This window comes from Lytechinus pictus, chromosome 4 (genome assembly GCF_037042905.1).
Source record: "Lytechinus pictus isolate F3 Inbred chromosome 4, Lp3.0, whole genome shotgun sequence".
Classification (NCBI taxonomy): domain Eukaryota; kingdom Metazoa; phylum Echinodermata; class Echinoidea; order Temnopleuroida; family Toxopneustidae; genus Lytechinus; species Lytechinus pictus.
Genome location: NC_087248.1, coordinates 6,993,882 through 7,014,730, shown reverse-complemented (window position 1 = coordinate 7,014,730; position 20,849 = coordinate 6,993,882). Strand labels below are relative to the sequence as shown.

General features: G+C 36.1%; 1 protein-coding gene across 2 annotated transcripts; it reads right to left on the bottom strand.

The window, feature by feature from the left end:
- Window positions 1–1,671: 1,671 nt before the first annotated feature.
- On the bottom strand, window positions 1,672–15,286 carry LOC129259102 (non-POU domain-containing octamer-binding protein-like). 2 transcript variants are annotated; one of them, XM_054897371.2, is made up of 7 exons: window positions 14,253–15,286; window positions 11,959–12,260; window positions 11,290–11,582; window positions 10,803–10,866; window positions 9,784–9,937; window positions 6,842–6,964; window positions 1,672–3,307 (listed from the first exon to the last, which is right to left on the bottom strand). In XM_054897371.2, the coding sequence occupies exons 1-7, from the start codon at window positions 14,715–14,717 to the stop codon at window positions 2,870–2,872; spliced, it is 1,839 nt and encodes a 612-aa protein (XP_054753346.2). In that variant the 5' UTR covers window positions 14,718–15,286; the 3' UTR covers window positions 1,672–2,869. The 2 variants fall into 2 exon arrangements, with proteins under 2 accessions (XP_054753346.2, XP_054753347.2); XM_054897372.2 differs by lacking the exon at window positions 6,842–6,964 and having other exon boundaries at window positions 14,253–14,878.
- Between the last annotated feature and the right edge of the window lie 5,563 nt (window positions 15,287–20,849).

Genomic DNA, 20,849 nt, shown 5'->3' with positions numbered 1-20,849 from the left:
ATGATGGTATCTTCAAAATTCCAATAAAAAACCAAATCAATTTTTTTTTTCTCTCTTGCAGTTACGGCGATATCGGACTTTGCAATTGTTTTTGAAGTTGCGAGAGAGACCCCAGAGCACATGGGAGCAAATCGCTTGCCAATCTTGTAATTTTTTTCGCTATTCAGAAGCCATAAAAATAGTAAATATCAAGAAAATTGATGCTGCTATCAAAAAGGGAATCGGGCGCGGACGAGAAACATCACAATTTTTTTTTTTTTTAGCCAATTTTTGAAAATAGTAAATAGTAAAAATTTTCATGCGGCGGCCAAAATAGATGCGCACGAGGACGATCAACTACTTTCTTTTTTTACTTGGCCTAAACATTAACAACCTTTGTGAATTCAGGCCTTTTACATGTGTCAATAATCATGTACACTTCAAACATCTCTGGACCCTCCCCTTCTATTTCCTCTTTCTCACCTCATTCTCTCTTTCTCCATGTTATCCATAGCTCTTTTCACTACCATACTCATCCTACCTTAAGTTCAGTACTAAATTTATATCAAAATTGTTTTACCATTTCAACACTCTCTAGCCTGTGATTATCACTCTCTATGGGATTCCCCTCACAATCTTGTGCTCAGCATGAAAATTGTCATCTTGGAACATGACCTAGTTTGACACCCTATCATTGCAAAAAGTCTAGGGATGCTCATAAAAACAACTTTATCACAGTGAATTAAGGTTAAATTGTCACTGACCCTAGGCTGAATGCTACTGCATTTTAGCTATAATCTGCTCAGTCGAAATAAGACATTAAAAAAGAAATACAATGAAAAAGAGCATTAGTATCCTGCAAAACCAGATGTTTAAATTGCTTGAACCAACAAAGCTCCCTCTCCTGATTCTTAGATGTCATAATGGTGGTCTGTTTCTGGTTCTAAACAAGCCACTGCAAGTTAATAATTCATAATTACTAAGTCAAACTGCAGTTCCACCTGCAGTGGCAGAGTGCACGGCAAATACATTTTGTAGAATGTAAAATCAAGTAAAATCACATAAGTGCTTCCTGCACTTAATGTGTTTTAGTAGTCCTCTCATTGGCATTGTGATTCATATTTGTGATTCTCACATCTTTCAAGCACGCTTATATCTTCACGAGAAGTGAAAAAGGGCTTGTTTCTGTAAAAAGAACCAAACTGAAATTGTCTACCTCTTTGATTTTTTTCCTTAGTGCAAAATCTTCATGAGCAAGAAAGGTAAACCTATATTTTTATTTTCATGCTAATCCAGTTTGCAAGATAACTAAGCAGGTTGTGAATCTGAAGATAAACAAAACTAGAAAAAAATGAAATTCACCTGTCACTATTACTACAATTACTTGATCACCTCTACCCTACCCCCATTATGAAAACTTAATTATCATCTGCAGCCCATTTTCAAGTTTTTAACTATTTATACTTGCCAATATACTTATATTTTTCATTATAATTAATACATTTTATCAAGAAAATACCCAACTCCCCTCCACTTGAATACAGGAGAAACAAAACCAAAAAGCACTGTGCCAAAAAAATTCTTTACCTCTACTAATCCTCCATTTTTTTAAACAGCAGACTGCAGAAGATAACTGATGGTTAAAAAAGAATGAAATGAGGGATAAAATAAATTATATCAATGCAAGTGGTGTTCATCTCACAAACAACGTTTCACATATTTATTATAAGCATAACCATAAGATACAATAACAAGGTCATCAGAAAAACAGCTAAAAACACATAACATCCTGATTTCTTTTCCATAATAAAAGCTTAAAATATCTGTCATTCATGAACAGTGAGTTTACCAATTAACACAACAAATTTTTATTTTTTTTCTATGTCAACGTTGCTCCGTGTAACTATGCTTTAGAACATGATTAATTCTGTATCCATCAAATTACAAAAATTCAACACAACCAAGAAAACAGACTTGAGCACTGGCGATTCAATGTACATGGTATTTCCTTCATCTATATATATTTTTTTGCATTTTTTTAATCATTTTTTTGCAGTTCCTTTTCCCCTTCTTTATTTTACACTACATGAGACTTAATTTTTCAATTCACTATCCTCCTAGGCCACCAGAAATAAAATAATCACATTTGGTAGCCAGTTCAACATACTTAGTTATATACTAGTATACTGTACAAAAGTTTTTTTCATCGCAGTGTGGTACCATAGAGATCTACAGAAAAGCACAAGAATTTTATGTACAAAAGTATATCTTTTTTTTATATGTTTATAAAAAATGAACATGTCGACTATGTGAGGTCTGCTCATTATGATTTTTTCCAATGATTATATACAAGTGCTGTTTGTACGGGATTAAAATGAGATATCTTAGTAATTGGATTTCACTTCATATTTGATCTACAAAATTATATTATTCAGAAACAGAACTGCAGACAATTTGAAAAGTACAAAAAAGAAAAACTTAAAATAAACGCAAGTATGTCAAGAAATATATACAAAATTATTTTTAAAACTAAAAGTTAACAAAAGATTTCTTGTGTAGAAATCCTTAATGATTAATGCTAAAAAATAATGTATGAACATTGGAATATAATCAATGCAGATCTCCTTTTGGCATCTTAGGAAGGTCTGAATTATTCTTTTTTATTTTCTGCAATGTTATTTAGAAGTTTTCACTGTAGGACCTTTCCCTTTGCATAATCATGTGCATGGAAGTTATGTTAATCCTTGTATCATCAGTAATCTTTTTTTCTTTCTGCACATGGATAACTTTGAAATTAGTAAATTCAACTGGTTTGCCAAATCTACTGTATATAGCTTACTAGGAAGAATGATATAAGTTTGCTATATGGCAATGGTTGTTTCCAAAAAATCTAGAAGCGACGCATGCGCTTGGCCATGTAGTCATCACGGCGTTCCATATTACGGCCACGGTCGCCACCACGGTCGTCTCTTCGCTCAACAGCCATTCTACCTCTTCCATCGTCCATCTGGGAACGGTTTGGTCCTCCCCTGCCACTGCCATAGGATCCTGGTCCTCCACCTTGTGCCATGTTGGCTCCAGGTCCACCTTGGGTTGGGCCTCGTCCTCCCTGGGCTTGGCCACGGCCGCCCTGCTGGGCACCACGTCCACCCTGTTGGTTGCCACCTGGAGTGCTGCCTGGGGCGCTGCCAAGAACTCCTGGGGCACCTGGTCCACCTCTGTTGGCCGTTGGGGTTCCATTATTGCCGCCTTGTCCACCTTGGTTGGGTCCACGGTTCTGGTTGTTATTGAAGCCACTGCTTGGCTGTTGATCAAACCTACTCTGACGCTGTTTTTCAAATGTTATTTATAGTTTGGAGCAGCACAGTGATTGGGCATTTACAGGATCATATTGCGCAAGTTTTAGAGTAGATTCATGTTCAAGTAGCCACGATTATAGGTAGCACAAAATGTTTAAACCCAAAGGATTTTAAAAAATAGGATGCAAGACATGTTCCATCATGGTTCAGGATTCATTGGGTAATTATATTGGAGGGACATCAGATCAATTCATGGTCGTTCCATAGCAGAGACATCGACAGAGGTCACAAAGAGTGATCGAGGCACATAATAGGATAAGAGAAATAAAGGTAATTTCATCATTAGCAAAATGTCAGATATCTACAATCTCTGGCAAAGTGGCACTTTACATATATTTTTTATGAGTTTACAGAGCATGATTCATGGTCGATTTGCTATGTAGTTGAAGATGCAACAGTCACCGAGTGTAGGATATCACTATAGAAATATTTTGTCCATAGACCGCGCATACAGGAAAACAATCACATAATAGACCAGTATGTATGGTGTCGTGTGTGTTTTAGACGTAACATTGCACATTTAAGCATCAAGATGATAGGTTAATGCCTGTTACTCTCCCACATGTATGTTAGTACTAATTACCACAATATTTTGAATGACAAAAAGGTTGCAGATCACTGGAAGTAAGATTCAAACGTCAAATCTTATAAAAAATATGATACAAAAAACCGATCTTGGGTACATGTAATCAACTCCCAAACCAAGAAGAAACAATACGATACAAGGATGCATAAAAATCAAGACATCTCTCACATGGGCTGCTTAGAAAGTCACCTATTGTTTTCAAAGATTTTAATGCTCCATGGCTTAGTGGCAGGAATAATATTTGACAGTGGCTCTCATTTCATATACGGAGGCTATTCCAACAGTTTCTGGGGGCCAATTGCCATTAGTTCCCCCCCCCTTATCATTTTTTTTTGGTTAACAGCGATGGTACTACATCCAGGTTTTCGTCAGGGTTGGTGTCAACCATGATTATAAACATGTGAGTTGTCAAAGTTTAAAATAGTTAAACAATTATGCCCTTATAGAGACAGTTTGAACTAAATCGCATGGAATACAGAACGGACACGTGCTTGCATAGCACATGGAGGCCTAATGGGCTACGGAAACTCGGTGACTTCAGTCACTACATGTACACAATTTACACATTTATTTTCTGATCTATACTGAAAATCTAGGCAGCTAATAATGAAGATATACTTCATTAACAAGAAAGTACCAGAAAGTGTAAAGAAAAATGTTTTCATGGCAGTTCTAATTGCAAACCAATAGAAAAACAGCTTGCTTTATTGATGTGCATCATGTATCAAACAAGTTGTGTTAAATGATGAATTTAAGTAGAAGTCTAACATGCAGCAGAATGGGTAAATATGTGACATTTTAATATTTGAAGCGGCCTCTATCTAAACACTATAGGAAATCAATGTGTCCTCGCGCAAAACAAAATTAAATACATGTCTCCATTCCAAAACAGATGCCGCAAAGGCAGAGCATCAGAACCTTCAGGCGTGGAAGTCATCATTATGTATATTATGCATAAAGGCGGCCAACATCAAGTGATCAATCTTGATCAAAGTTCATTTATCAATCAGATCTTACCATTCATCCCAACTATGGTTCCATTTTTATTACCAGAATCGACATGTACATATTAAACACAATTATCATTCTATTTAAAATAGAAAATTATTTGAACCATATCCACTACAACTCAGGCCTGCTTCAACTCCCTCATTTGTTTTACAGTATCATCTGCAATTCTCTCTCAAATCTACACCTCCCCCCCTTCACTGGCATGAAAATCAAGGCTAGATCTAACGGTCATTTATGGCTTCCACCGTAGACCAGTTATTTTACGCAAAATCCACAAGATTTGCAGATACGAAAAGCCATGGAACATTAGGTTATCAGAAAAGCTGCAAACGTGTCATCCCCATCTCTTCTACAAAATCACATTGTTCCTGCCACACATAGGGTACTCAGGACTAGTTGCACAACAACATATTCAACACGACCATGTTTAGCTGCATGCTTTCAATAGTAATTACATTATCAAGTGCCACTTTTCAGTAAATTTCTACACTGACGATATAAACAACTTAGTTTGAACAGCAAATCGGATTTTGCATGTAGTAAGGTTCTCTAGGAAGTTTGGAAATTGGAAGCAGTTGATGAAACGCGCAAGCTAGAAAAAGCGCCATATAGATGTATGATATAAAACTTTGCTGGTCAACATGAAGGAAATTGAAATTCACTTGAATCTAGGATGACAGTATTATAATAACATACAACTGTTCCAGGTTGTCTTAATATACAAGACAATAACAAATATTAACTTTTTTTTCATAGATGTGAAGGTCTAAGTCAGATCTCAATGAGAGTATTTTCACATCGACTCATCAAAACTTATCATTCAATACAGTGAATCATGAAAATTTGTTTAATTATTCACACTAAACTTTTTTCATAGATGTGAAGGTCTAAGTCAGATCTCAATGAGAGTTTTTTAAAACGACTAAGTTCAAAATCTATCATTCAATACAGTGAATCATGAAATTTTGTTTGATAATTCACACAAAACACACTCACACACCTTCCTTTCCCTCAACACAAAAAAATATGATGTGAAACATGAGATTGAAGGAAGTAGCTACAGGTAATCATACTGAAGAATTAAGTAATAAAAAAGATAATAAAAAGATGAAAATATGCACACACCTACAGTCTAGAGTGCTGTGCAATTACCACTATCAATGGAAAATGAAAGGGTACAGCACAGATGTATGGAAAGCAGCCAATCTTTGTAATCTATAGGTAACACTAGCTGCAGTAGATTTTCTACACCTTGTATGTTCAAGCCCACTTATTTCCATGACCCTCCGACTGCAGAATTGTCAATTTATCAATACCGGAAGAAAAAATTGTAGAGGGGGCAAAAAAAAAAAATTAAAGGTAAAGGATGAAAGGAGTAAGAACTACAATCATTTTCATGATCATGAAGTAAAACCAGTTTTAAAAGATACTCTAGTCTTGAACATCATGCAATTGGAGTCTTCTCGATAAAGCAAGATTTTTATCTCAGCATCAAGTGGAGTCAAGTTCATGCAGTGTGGTGGACAAAATTTTTCCATTTTCCCCAAAATCCATGATTGTAAAAGGTGTTACACAAGAGACTTGGTTCGATACAACTGATTTTTTTAATATCTGAGATGTTAAATTCAATTTTAAGAGACTGCCCCCAACAGCCATGATTTTCTTTCAAAATAAAATATGAATTATCACTATCAGTGCTTGCTTCCTGATTAAATTGGGGGGAAAAATGCACAAAACACGATGAAAGTAACTACCGGGTAGTAATTTTTTTTTAAATGGGTAATCAGAGGACTTTTCAGTCATTAGAAAAGCCCCTTTATCTCTTGTCTCAAAAGAACCCCTGCCCCCTCTCACATCATCTTTCTGGCAACACTCTCTCATCTGACACGATACAGGAACTACTTACCCCGGCACCTCCTTGAACTTGTTGAGGCAACATGTCTGTACCGCTCTGGGGACCACCAACACCTGAGCCACCAGCCATCAAGGGCTGGGGCCCACCAACTCCGGGCATGGGGCGTCTAGAGCCCTAAGAGGAATATGTACACATTGCATTGACCAAACACCTGTTCTACTAGTTTCCATGATGGAAAATATGTCACAAGCCACAAAATTTCAAAAAAACAAGGGATGAAGAAATTGTACGCAAAGTATTCTCTTTTTTTTTTGCATGTACAGGTTTTTCTCCATCTCATATCCTCTAAATGTACATGTAACGTGCAAATAGCTTTATCATCTCTATTCCCTGATGGAAAGTATTTTCAGATCTGCCAAGTCGCCAACTAGTATAGCTCTTACATGTAAACTAACAAGGTGTACGTGGGGGTATTATCAATAAAAACAAAAAGTTACTTGGTTCCTGGAAAAAAAAGCTTAGATCTGGCATACTAAAACATGACATAATATATGCTTGATTTCCGTCACAGATAAGACAATGGTACAAGACCAAAAGGCAAATAGGCCCGAGTTGATCTTTGAGGTACACTGGATTTCAATCCATTGTAACCACCTTCGGATCATCAATTCCAGTGTTCTGATAATCCTATGGCAATTTGAGGGTGAAACTTAAGATGAATTTCCCCTTTATCTTGACTTCTTTTAAACAATATTGAAATTAAAATCATTTAAAATGAAACTTTAAAATACTGAAATAGAGCTATCATTGTAGGATTTATGTGGCATATATTTCTTTTCCTAATTCAATATCTACATCATTTGCTGTCTACACCACTTCATTTCTGGAGACAAATGACGTTAGAAAAGAAATAAAAAACAAAACATGCTTATCCTTGTCTAATAGATTAATTCTATCAATTAAGGTTTGATATCTATCTAAAGTTGCTCAATACATAGAACAAGTGGAGCACCTCTGGCAGTCTCACCAGCATTACGCGATTCAATATACATGTATCAGCAGTGCTGACTTTGAAAACTTACCGTACTATAAAATTATTATTCACAGAGAACACCATTCATAAAATGATACAATAATACTACGTTCATTGACCCTAAATGACGTTTGATCTTAATCATGAGACCCAAGACTTGTCAGTGATACTTGATTACCCCCAAGTCCACATTTCATAAACTTTGAAAGTTATGATAGCAATTTAATAATTACCTGTAATATGGCCAAAGTCCATTGACCTTAAATGACCTTTGAATTTGGTCATGTGACCTGAAACTCGAACGATATGTTTAGTGATACTTGATTACTCTTATGTCCAAGTTATATGAATCAGATCAATTAACTTTCAAAGTTATGATGGTAATTCAACAGATACCCCCAACTTGGCCAAAGTTCATTGACCCTAAATGACCTTTGACCTTGGTCATGTGACCTGAAACGGAGGTAGGATATTCAGTAATACTTGATTAATCCAAATACTTTCTAAGTTATGCTGTCATTTTAAAAACTTAACCTTCGGTTAAGATTTGATGTTGACACTGCCGCCGCTGTCGGAAAAGCGGCGCCTATAGTCTCACTCTGCTATGCAGGTGAGACAAAAATAATTTCAGTTGTCGAGAACATGATTATCTCTGAGTGTATTCATTGGAACAACCCTTCTAGTTATCAATTGGATTTATAAACCCTATCAACTTTTACGTGGGTTGTTTTACATTCAATCGGCTTGTGAAATGCACAGCCATTCATGCAAAAGATCAGGCAAGAGGGGACGAGCTCATGTCTAAATTTTGTTGAAGACATCGGATACGGGTTATGAAAAGGAGTTTGGTTATATCAATGTATCAGCAGAAAAATTTGAAACCAGGATTCAAGTCTGGCACGATACACAGATTGTTGCAGAGTAAATGACACAGAATCATGGTCAACACATAAAGCTACTTCAGAAGCATAAAACCACTAGATCTATGCAAATCAAGTTTCCAGTCAACTTGGGGAAATTGATAATCAGCGGCAAACCAATCCTCCTATATTTTCTGAATACTGTTTTTTTTTCTTTTCAAAGCTTTCAAAGGACAGTTTCGTGCAACATATTGATATAAAAGTGAGCGAGTGTCCCCATGGGTAGCACTGGTGATGTCGATACAAAAAATGACGTAACTAGATACTTTTATCTCACAGAAACAGAATATAGAAAATCGCAGTAGTTTATTCATGAAAAGAAAGAGAAAAAAATATATAGTATGAATCAAATAATCAGATAATTCTTCGCAAAAATCCATAGTATTCACAGCATCTAGAAGTAAAAATCTTTGAATAGTTCGTAGCTGGTAAAAAAAAAATTCAGCCCATTGCTTGTCAGATAAGTCTCTCACATCACCTGTAAAGCAATCTATCATGAAAGAAAACTATGCACCTTTCACACATCTCACAACATTTCACATGAATAGTTCTATAACTGCAACTGCTTCCATACCACTCTCAATTTATATACATACAGAGAAAGAATAGAGAAATACAGAATACAATGACTAACAAAAAATCTGAACTGGAGAAAGAATATGAACTCTCCTTCTGGAATCGTATTTCCCCCAAAAAACATGTATGCTTTAAATTACATGTAAAAATCACATTGACAACTCCTGAATTATATTTCTCATATGCTGATATAATTCAAGAAGCTTTACTATCAATTTCAATTTGTTATTAAAACTGGTACCAGTAATTTGATGGAAATGAAATTCATATGCAAGGCCAAGGTATTTTATAAGTTGCCCTTCAGTTACATAATACAGATATTTCGGCGATTTTTATAGGTATCTGATGTATACCGCCAGCTCAATACAAGCAAAAGAATGCAAGACAAGTCAGACCCTAAACCTTGGACTTGTAAGCTTTCTCCAGTTCAGAGCAACCTTGGTCTCTTGAGAGACCATACCTACCTCCATCTGCATCATCTCCTCCTGCTGTCTCCTCATCATATCCTGCTGGAGCCTCATGTCATCCTGCTGGACCTGCTGACGACGTCTCAAGGCATCTTCATGCTGCCTGTACAAGTTCTCTTCCTGACGCCTTCGCTCGTCACGCTCATTGCGCCTGGAAAAAAAAAGAGGTTTATGTGAGAATACTCAACTTTAAACTTGCAGCTTATTCAGGAAAAGGATGAAATCCTTGGTATTGCTGGTTACAGCAGCAGCACAAAATACTAAATCGGGTGCTTTAAGACATCAGGAATTGACATTGAACCCAATCAAATGACCTGCGATAATTCAAGGTCAGACATTTTTGCTTAGTAAAGTTTTCCTAGAAGTATTCAAACTATGAAATTCATATTTCCACTTTTTTCCAGTGTCAAACCAACACTCTTTATAACCCTCACAAAATATGCCTTCTTTAAAACACAAGAAAAAAAAATCCAACAGAATTCAATAGAAGACCAGAATGGTAAGTTAAAGATAAATTCCAGTTGTGGGGACGATCTCAAAATGACTTTTTACAGAATTTATTATAATTACAAAAGTGTCTGTTTGTATGAATAAAAAGTATGTGCCAAAGGATTCTGGAAGAAATTGTGTAATTGCCGAGAAATGAGCAAAATAAGCGCAGATTCGGTCACTTCTGTCGGGTCTTTATTCCAGCAATAATAATACACTGTCCCACATGTGCCTATCTGTGTTGGCGATCTTCAGTGTGATCGTTTTTTAGCTAATTATGATTTCAAAAAGTTCAGTTTATGTTACTGTACCAGATCTAGATCCACGATGATATATCAATACTTTACCTTGGTTTTACAGACTTTCTCACAAAATCAGTGTTTTACTGCAACTACGTTCATCAAGCTTTAAGATTTCCTAAAATGGATTACTTTGTATTGTTATTCTGAACATGTGCAATTTTATCAGTTTTCACAAAGACATAGAACACTAGTGTTATTTCTTTCACAGCTTTAGTAGACACTCACCTCATTTCAAACTCCCTACGTTGGTCCTCCAGACGTTGAAGCTCTTCCTGTCGACGTGCAAGCTCTAAAAATGAATTAAAACAAGAACAAGAGTGTCACTGGGGCGAGCACATTATACGCCTGCCTGTAACGCGGAAAATTGAGTTTTTGGTCAAGCAAGAATTATATGAGCCTAGGCTAAGTTAAACTAAGGTTATCACGTTTATAAGGACTTCAGAAGGGTAAGATGAAAACATGTTAATGTGACCTTGACCTTTTGACCTCAAAATCGATAGGCTTCCTGGGATCCATGCTAGTATCATACACACCAATTATATGAGCCTATGTTAAGTTAAACTGAAGTTATCGTGTTTACAAGGAAAATTTAACTTAACGAGACAACCATCTTCAACAATATCTTGAAGGATTCAAATCAACATCTCAAATGTTCAAACTACAACATGCTGTTCACAACAAGGAAAGCTTGTTGAATTTTCTCTCAACATACCTTGACGCATAAGAATGGCTTGATGCTCTGTCTTTGCAATTTCCATCTCATCCATAACTTTCAGCCTAGACTCTTCGATGTTCTTTTCTAGATTATCTCTCTTAATCTTTTCTTCTTCCTCCAGGGCCTTCATCCGCTGCCCCCACTCGTACTCAAATGTTCCTGGCTGGGCAAATCGTGGTGGTTGCTCTCTCTCCCTTTGGTACTCTCTGTTCTTCATGATGTAACGCTCTTGGTTTCCATCCTCTTCATCTTTCTGTTCGAGAGGCTCTACTGTCACAGGAAATGGGGCCCTGCAAAAACAGCCATGTTAAAACTCTCTTTATTATTCATTTTAATGCATTGCCTTTTACTGTTGAATGCATAGTTTATAATCAAACTTACCGCTTTCAATTAAAATTTTCTTTCAACCTATAGTTCTATCACTATGACATTCAGCTGGAGAACTTATACATTTCAACCATACAAGCAAATGACCTTTCTTTTAAATTTCCAGGCAATTTGCTTACCAGATGGCTCACCAAAAAATGTCCACTGGCATACTGAAAATATATCAATATACTACCCCCCAAAAAAGTTATTAATGGCAACTTCTTTGGAAACAACAAATCAGTTTCCATGGCGACTGACCCAGATCCACTCAATTTAATTGTTAAAGATTATACTTACGCTGTCAAAAGGAAAACACCTTGACCAATTCTGTTCAAGGCATTCTGTGCACCAGGTTTTCGTGAAAATTCCACGATTCCATTCTTTGTCGGTCGCCCTCTGTCATCTACAATCACGATGGCCCGCTCTACCTCCCCAAACATTGAGAATGCCTGTTCTAGAAGTTCATTTGATGTGCTTGGTGGGATGTTCTTTACCCTAAGTGCTGCTCCATGTGTGGCAAAACGAACTCTGATAGTACGATTCTTCTGTTGGGTACCATCTAGGGCAGCTTTAGCAGCCTCTGCATTTAATCTTGTATCCTACATGAAAAATGAATAGAAAATTGATTACTCAATACTCATTTAATTATACTACAAATCAAAAAGTAAAACTCAACATTGTATTGTGGTACACATTCTTAAAGACCATACTCACAAAGAAGTTATGACATCTTTAGAAATACAATTCTTAAAAAGTTGTATAGAAAAAAAATACATCAGGGAATACAAAACTTAGAAAAAAAATAATAAAAGACAAAAATTGTGATGTTTTTTAAAGTACATTTAATAAATCAGATTCCAACAGTCTAAACCAAAAATTAGCAGTTTGGGGACTTCATCTTATTAAAGGTCAAGTCCACTTCAGAAAAATGTTGATTTAAATCAATAGAGAAAAATCAGACAAGCGTAATGCTGAAAATTTAATCAAAATCACATGTAAAATAAGAAAGTTATGACAATTTGAATTTTCGCTTATTTTTTCACAACAAAGTTATATGCACAATTTAGTCACATGCAAATGAGAGAATCAATGTCCCTCACTATTTATTTTTTTGTTTGAATTACACAATATTTAAATTTTTTACAGATTTGAAAATAAGGACCAACTTGACTGAACCATGAAATGTTAAACAATGATAGTTCCACATGTTCAGGGGGAAATAAAACTTTGTTTTAAAGGACAATGAGAAAATTAGAATATTTCATATTTCATAGATAAAATACAAAAGAAATAGTGAGTGATGTCATGAGTTCCCTCATTTGCATGCCGACCGGGATGTGCATATAACTGTTTTGTGAATTTTTTTATTTTACATGCGATTTTGATGAACTTTTCAGTATTATGTTTGTTTGATTTTCTCTATTCAAATCAACATTTTCCTGTGGTGGACTTGACCTTTAACAACGATGTTACGAAGTACTGATGGTAATACATGTATTTTTGATGCGAGATATGGTGATTTAGGTAAGAAAATTTCACTTCTTATTAGAGATTTTGCCCATGTTGCCGGATGATTTTGTAGTGTGGGAGTGAGTTAGTGAATGTTTACTGTACATGTTTAGAGTGTGTTGGTGATTTCAGTGGAATATTGCAGCCTGCTGAATGGCCGCACATCAACCCCCAGCTGCGCACAGATGCAGTTACTCTTAATGTTTTAAAGGACAAGTCCACCCCAACAAAAAGCTGATTTGAATAGAAAGAGATAATTCAAACAAGCATAACATTGAAAATTTCATCAAAATCGGATGTAAAGTTTCGCCTAATTTCACAAAACAATATGGTACCGGTATGCACATCCTGTTCGGTATGCAAATGAGGGAACCGATAACATCACCCACTCACTATTTCTTTTGTAATTGTATTTTATTATATTATTAAATATTTTGATTTTCTCATCATTGTCATGTGAAATGAAGTTTCATTCCTCCCTTAACACGTGCAATTCCATTATTTTAACATTTTGTGGTAACTTAAGCCAGGCAAGGAGGTCCTAATTCTCAAATTTGTAAAAAATGAAATATTGTACAATTCAAACAATAAAAAACAAAAGAAAGTGACATCATCGACTCATTTGCATATCACTGAGTTGAGCATAGCCATACCCCATAGTTAGATATTTTAGAACTGTTTTGTGAAAAATAAGTGAAACTTAAGTGAAACTTTAAAATGTAATATTATAACATAACTTTATTTTCTTTTTTTTATTTCAGCTTTCTTCATGCTTGATTTTTCTGTTTATTTAAATCAACTGTTTTCTGGGGTGGACTTTAGTTTTACTTTTAGTTTTTTTACAGGGGTGTGAGTGGTCACAAATAAAAAGATCTGAAAAAAGCTTGAGTGTTGAAAAAGTCTGAAATAGAAAGAGCTCCCATACTTTTCGTACAGAGGAAGGCCAAAAAAAGCTCAAAATCAAAACAAAAAAATCTGAAATCAGATAAAAATCTGAACTCTCAGTCTCACACCCCTGCTTTTTATTAACCACCATCCTCTCAATCATCATTCATACTTATAATCTACATCAGTGAACCTACCAAACGAATGAAACCAAAACCTTTTTGGCTATTCAGGAATGTTTCAGACACCTCTCCAAATTTCTCGAACATCTTTTTGAAATCTGATTCTGACACATCATTTGCGAGATTGCCAACGAAAAGACGGCAACGTCCTGTGAATTTCTTTTCCGTTCTTGGTCCTGCATCAAATTCTGGAAGAGGATTAAGTGTATCATTTCCTTTCTGATAGTCTTTTCGATTTCCCTGAAATGGGGGTCTGTGTCGTTTCTCACCACCAGATTGATGTTGATGATGCTGACCACCGCTTCTATCGTGCCTGTCTTGACTCTGTGGCTGATTGTGTTGCTGCTTGACGTTTGGCTTGTTCGGAGTCGAATTTGCGCTTCCCTCACCGCCTCCTTTACTGTCGTTTCCACGATTATTCATTGGTTGATTGGGCCTTTTTTGTCCTTGGGTTCCTCTCGAGTCTTCCCTGTTTGGCATTTTGGATATATTTCAACTAAATCGCAAGGTAAGAAGGATATATTTTTGTTAAAATGTAGATGACGCAGACGTAAAGACCCTAGCTAGCTAGATGCACAACAGAAAAGTCAAAGAAAATGGCGAGACGCGGTGTTCGGATTTTTCCGCACATCATCGGCTGTATCCGTATACTTCCGTAAAATAGAATACTTTCTGTAATTTTTGTAATGACCCTAAAAAAAATTATATGCATGAAAATTCAGGATAGAAAATAAAAAATTAGATAAATTTATAATTTTCTTAAAGATTTTAAGTTATTAAACAATAATGTTTTATTGCTACATTTTTCGTAAAACTTAGATTTGATTCGGATCTAAGTTCGGATTGGATATAAATGACGACATTTAATGCACGTGCGCAGCGCAGCCTCGCCTCGCTAGCTAGGCCTAGTATAGTATTATAGTGCCCATGCATAAGCCATGCATAAAGTGCCTCGCGATAGCGCGACCTTTTTTTTCCAGTAGACAAGCAGCCATGCAGTGAGTGAAAAACACAAACGCAAAAAGCGCTGGGGCACAATTCTTATGATTGACACGAATATAACAGAACGTGCACCGATAAGTCCCGAGCGAGCTAAGCGAGTGAAAAAAAAATTTCTCATGAGAATCGATTTCGACATGAAATTCAGAAGAAAACGTCAAAGTTCCTTTCCGAGCATTAATTTTTCTCTTTATTTGTCAGTGCTAGTTGGCATATGCCAAACCCTATAGCTTGATCTGTACGTCCACACGGAACATTTCGATATTTGATGGTCCGGGCTGAAAATATTTATGTCTACATAAATAGAGTAAAATTCACAGAGCAAAATGCTGAAAATTCCATCAAAACCGGATAACAAATAACGAAATTATTGAATTTCAAAGTTTATCAATAGTTGTGAAAACAGTTATATGCCGCATCGAATAGGCATATTCATTAGGTTGGCTGATCACCACTTTCCCTTTTCTTAAGTTATTACATGAAATCATAAATGTTTCATTTTTCCATACATGTGTAAATGATGTGTCTCCATTATGATGAAATAAGTTGCGGCAGTTAGTAAATAAATAATGCACTTAATCATTGTCAATCCAATTGATCAGTTCTTGGTAGAAATTTTTTGAAAAAACCTATTTTCATATGATAAAATACCAAAGAACAAGTGGGGATATGACATCATCAGCCCAGGCACCTAATGAATATTCATAAAGACATTCCTAGAACTGTTTCACCGGAATAATGCAAATCTTTATAATTCAATAACTAGTTGAACTGATATTCAGCATTTTGCTCTGTGAACTATTTATTGAGATATAACTATTTCCAGCCTGGTGGACAATTTTTTTAAGGATGTTTTATTGTATTCTCTCAATTCAAAATACACATTCACATTCCATAAGCAAGTTGTACAAACATGACAATAAATCCATAACAAGTATAATTATAAAAATTATACATCAAACTTCAAAGATACTGGAAATTAATCCTAATGCGTTTCAGCAATTACAAAATGAAATATTAACAATAGACGGGTCAATATATGGTTTGACCCGGAACGAATTGCAACAAATGATTTTTCAACTGTTTCTGGCAGTATATATTTGACCTCAGGAATAACATACTAAAAATATACCAAAATCCGCATACGGGAAAGTGGTTATTTTTAAGAAGGCGTCCAAGATGGCCGCCATTATTTCACTGTGAATTGATATCTCTCATTATCCACCCAAAAAAATCATTATTCGATTTATATTCCATGGTCGAGTGGGTAAACGAATTTATTGATACAAGTCAGAGTGAATATTAGCGCTCCGGGGTACCAGGAAAATCCAAGATGGGGCCCAAAATGGCTGCGTATAGGCTAAAAAAAAAATCCACAATTCATCTATAACTTACTTAGATGGCTTTAATTTGGTTTCTATTCAATGATTTGAATGGTGAAGTAGTACATCGGGACAAATTACAAGGACAGCCAGTTGTTTGATGTGTCAAAAAATTCAAGATGGCTTCCAAAAATTGAGTTTAAAATGGCTGTCAATACTTAAAATTGACATAGCTATTTCATAATTATCCACCTGCCTGGGAGATATGATTTTGGTGTCTAGACCATGGTTTCAATGGTCAAATAATACATTGGGACAAGTTACAAGGACAGTCAGTTGTCCGGTATTTTCAAAAATCCAAGATGGCTCCCAAAATAAAGTAAAAAAATGCTGTTGCTACTTAAAAAAAACACATAGTTTGTTCAATATCCGGAAATATGATTTGTGTGCCTATACCATGGTAAAATGGGTCAAAATAATAATACATTGGGATAAGTTACGAGGACGATGGGTGATCAAGTATGTCCAAAAGTCCACGGTGGCCCGGTGGCTTAAAAATCAGTGTCAATTAGCCCCTGGTATTTACAAATGGACATAGTTTATGTAAAATCCGTCAAGGGTATATGATTATGATGTCTATACCATGGTTTTAAAAGTTAGAAAATTAGTAACAAGGACAGTCAGTGGTCCAGTATGTCGAAAATCCAATATGGCTTCCAAAAACAGAGTCTGAAATGACTGCTGTTACTTTGAAAATGGACATATAGTTCATTTAAAATCCAACAAGGAGATGTGATTTGGTGTCAAGACTATGGTTTCATTGTTAAAATAATACGTTTGGACCGGTTACATTGATATGCAGTTGTCCAGTTTCCTAAAAATCAAAGAGGGTTTTCAAAAAAGGCATCTAAAACGACTCATATCACTCAATAATGGTCAGGGTTCTACAATATCTATCTGTAAGAAATAATGTTGGTGTCTAAATTGTGTATGAAGGGTCAATTAATACATTCGGACAAGTAAAAAAGATGATTAGTATTTATTTTGTCCAAAAAATTCCATGGTGGATTCTAAAATTTCATCAAAATGGGTGCTGTCACCAACTCATGACATAATATAAAAACTAAGTGTAGGCACCAAGATTATTTCACACAAGTGGATATTGTTTGAACTATGTCCATTTTTAAGTAACAGCACTCACTTTGGAACCCATTTGTTTAAAGCCAACTTGGATTTTAAGGCAAAATGGATAACTGCATATTATTGTATCCATGCAGTCCTAAAATATTTTTTACCCTTGAAACCCTAATGTAGACACCAAAATAATGTCCCCAAGTAACAACAGTCATTTAAAACCCCAATCTTTAAAGCCATCTTCGATTTTTGGACATACCTGACACCTGACTATCCTTTAAAATTAACCCAATATATAACTTGACCCTTTAAACTCTAGTGTATACACCAAAATCATACCTCCAAGGTGTATTTCTAATAAACTATGATACTTTTAAGTAACAAATGTCAATTTACACCCCATTTTTTTAAGTTATTTGGATTTTTCAACATACAGACAACTGATCTTGTAACTTCCCCTATTACCTGACCCTTTAAACCATGCATGGCTTAGACACCAAACTCATATTCCCCAGACAGATTCTGAACAAGCTATGTCCTTTTATAAGTAACATCAGACATTTTTTACTCCTTTTTTGGAAGCCATCTTGGAATTTCTGACATTCGACACCACTAACTGTCATTGTAACTTATCCTAATATATCATTTGACCCTTGAAACCGTATTTTAGACCCCGGGGGGGGGGGGCACTCGACCAAAAAAGTGGTAGGGGTGTGCCGCGGGCGAGGCAAAAAACGGGGGCCTTGGAGCGGGCTTATTTTAAAAAGGAGGGTCCTCGGAACGGGCTCGGAACTACAAATGTTTGTGAAAACGGGGGTCCTCGGAACGGATCTCCGTATCTCTGTGAGTGCGTATGCATCCCTATGGAACGGGCAATCGTGCATAACGCAGCTAGCGCGGCCTCCGCCGGGTGCGCTCGCGATTAGGCGATGGTCGAAAAGCGCTCTACGGCCGCTTTTCACCAAAATTGTAGCAGATCAATGCGACCGGAACGGCGTAACGAAAAATATGCGAAGCTTTGGAGCGGATTTCTTTCTTCTTTTTTTCTCGATAAGAAGGAAATGCTATGCCTTGGAGCGGCTTTCTTTGTTCTTTTTCTCAATAAGACAAAAATGCTATGCCTTGGAACGGAAATTTGAGTGTAAAAATGGGGGTCCCCTCCGCGGCACATACCCACTATGCATTATATACTGAGTGCCCCCCCCCCCCCGGGTTTTAGACACCGAAATCATATCTCACAGGCGGATATAAAATGAGCTATGCCACTTTTAAGTATCAGAAGTCATTTTAGAATCAATTTTAGGAAGCAATATTGGATTTTTGGTAATACCAGACTACTATATACTGTCCTCAAAACTTCTCCTAATTTATCATTTGACCCTTGAAACCAGTGGTTTAGACACCAAAATCGGATCTCCCAGGCCGATATGAAATAAATTATGTCCACTTGAAGTAACTGCAGTCAATTTAGAATCAAGTTTTGGAAGCCAACATAGATATTTTGAAATATCAGGCGACTGACTGTCCTTGTAACTTGTCCTAATGTATTAATTGACCCTTGAAACCAGTGGTTTAGACACCAAGATCACATCTCCCAGGCCAATATGAAATGAGCTATGTCCGCTTTATGTATTATATAGCAGCCATTTCAGAATCAATTTTTGGAATCCATCGCGGATTTTTGCACATACCAGACCACTGACTTTCTTTGTATCTTGTCCCAATGTATTATTTGACCCATTTAACCATGGTATAGGCACAAATTTCATATTTCTGGATATTGAGCAAACTATATCGGTTTTTGTTAAGTAGCAACAACAATTTTAGACTCCATATTTGGAAGCAGTCTTGGATTTCCGAACATAATGGACCACTGACTGTCCTTGTCATCATTCTGTCCCAATGTCTTATTTGACCATTGAAAACATGGTCTAGACACAAAAATCATTATGCCCCATGGCGGATATGAAAATGAACTATGTCCATTTTAATTATCAACAGACATTTCAAACTCCATTTTTGGAAGCCATCTTGGATTTTTGGAAACCATCTTCGATTTTTGGAAGACCACTGGCTGTCCTTGTAACTTGTTCCAGTGTATACTACTTCACCCTTAAAACCATTGAATAAAACCAATTTAAAGCAACTTAGATAAATTTGGTATCTGAAAATTTCAGCCTACGGCAGCCATTTTGGGCGCCATCTTGGATTTGCCAGGTATACTGGAGGGCTTATAATTCACTCTGGATTCTAGGGTGGATAATGACTCAGTAATATTGTATCCATTTTCAGTAAACGGCGGCCATCTTGGACGCCATCTTGAAAATAACCACTTTCCCGGATGGGAGTAGATTTTTAGTATGTTATTCCTGAGGTCAAATAGTACAAAAAGCCGTTGAAAAATCATTTGTTGCAATTAGTTCCGGGTAGGGGTATTTTTGGTCGTATGTCGTATATTGACCCGTCTACAAGATGTATGAAATGATAAGAGAGAACAAAAATTATATGTTCTACCTCCCAACCAGAAAGCATAATTATGCCAGTTCTGGCAACGTTGCTTTATGCCTATACTCTACATGGAAGGGACTCCAATTCTCCGTATTGTTTTTTGTTTTTTCTGTGTTTTTGTTTATTTTGTTTTGTTTTGTGGTTTTGTCTCTCGTTGTATATATACCTTTGCTTCACTCTCCCAATATATTCTTTTAATTAAGATTTTCCCATCCCTTTAAAGATCCGCTATTTTTAATCAAATCACGGTCGGGTATACAGTGTTTGCATTTTAAACGCAGTGGCGAAATGACCCAAATATTTTTAGGGGGGACAATTTCTAAAAAGTCACCATCGAGCAAATAACTATTTGGCCTTTTGAACTGAAATTCTAATGTGATAGATTTTGCATTATATTCAGCAAATAGTCCACACTTTTCCTTTCATTCCATTTCGTTGCCTCAGCCCTTCATTTTTTTAAAAACTCATTCCATTCTATTATTTCGGGCCCGCGGATTTTGGATGAAATTGTAATTTGTTCTTTCTCACAATCTTCTTTTCTTGAGTTTTCCCTTTCTTCACTTTATGACTTTCTTTACCTTGTCTTTTCCCTTTTATTCCCTTTCCCTCATTCCTCCTTTTTTCTTTCCCTTCTTAGATCTTTCTCCTC

What these genes read in the sequence shown, in the direction of transcription:
- LOC129259102 (XM_054897371.2), bottom strand. Translation starts at nt 14,717, where the DNA reads ATGCCAAACAGGGAAGACTCGAGAGGAACCCAAGGACAAAAAAGGCCC. An exon ending in CGTAGGGAGTTTGAAATGAG is followed by an intron (nt 9,938 to 10,802) that starts GTGAGTGTCTAC and finishes TTTTTTTTCCAG; the next exon opens with GCGCAATGAGCGTGACGAGC. An exon ending in AAGTTCAAGGAGGTGCCGGG is followed by an intron (nt 3,308 to 6,841) that starts GTAAGTAGTTCC and finishes TTTGAAAAACAG; the next exon opens with CGTCAGAGTAGGTTTGATCA.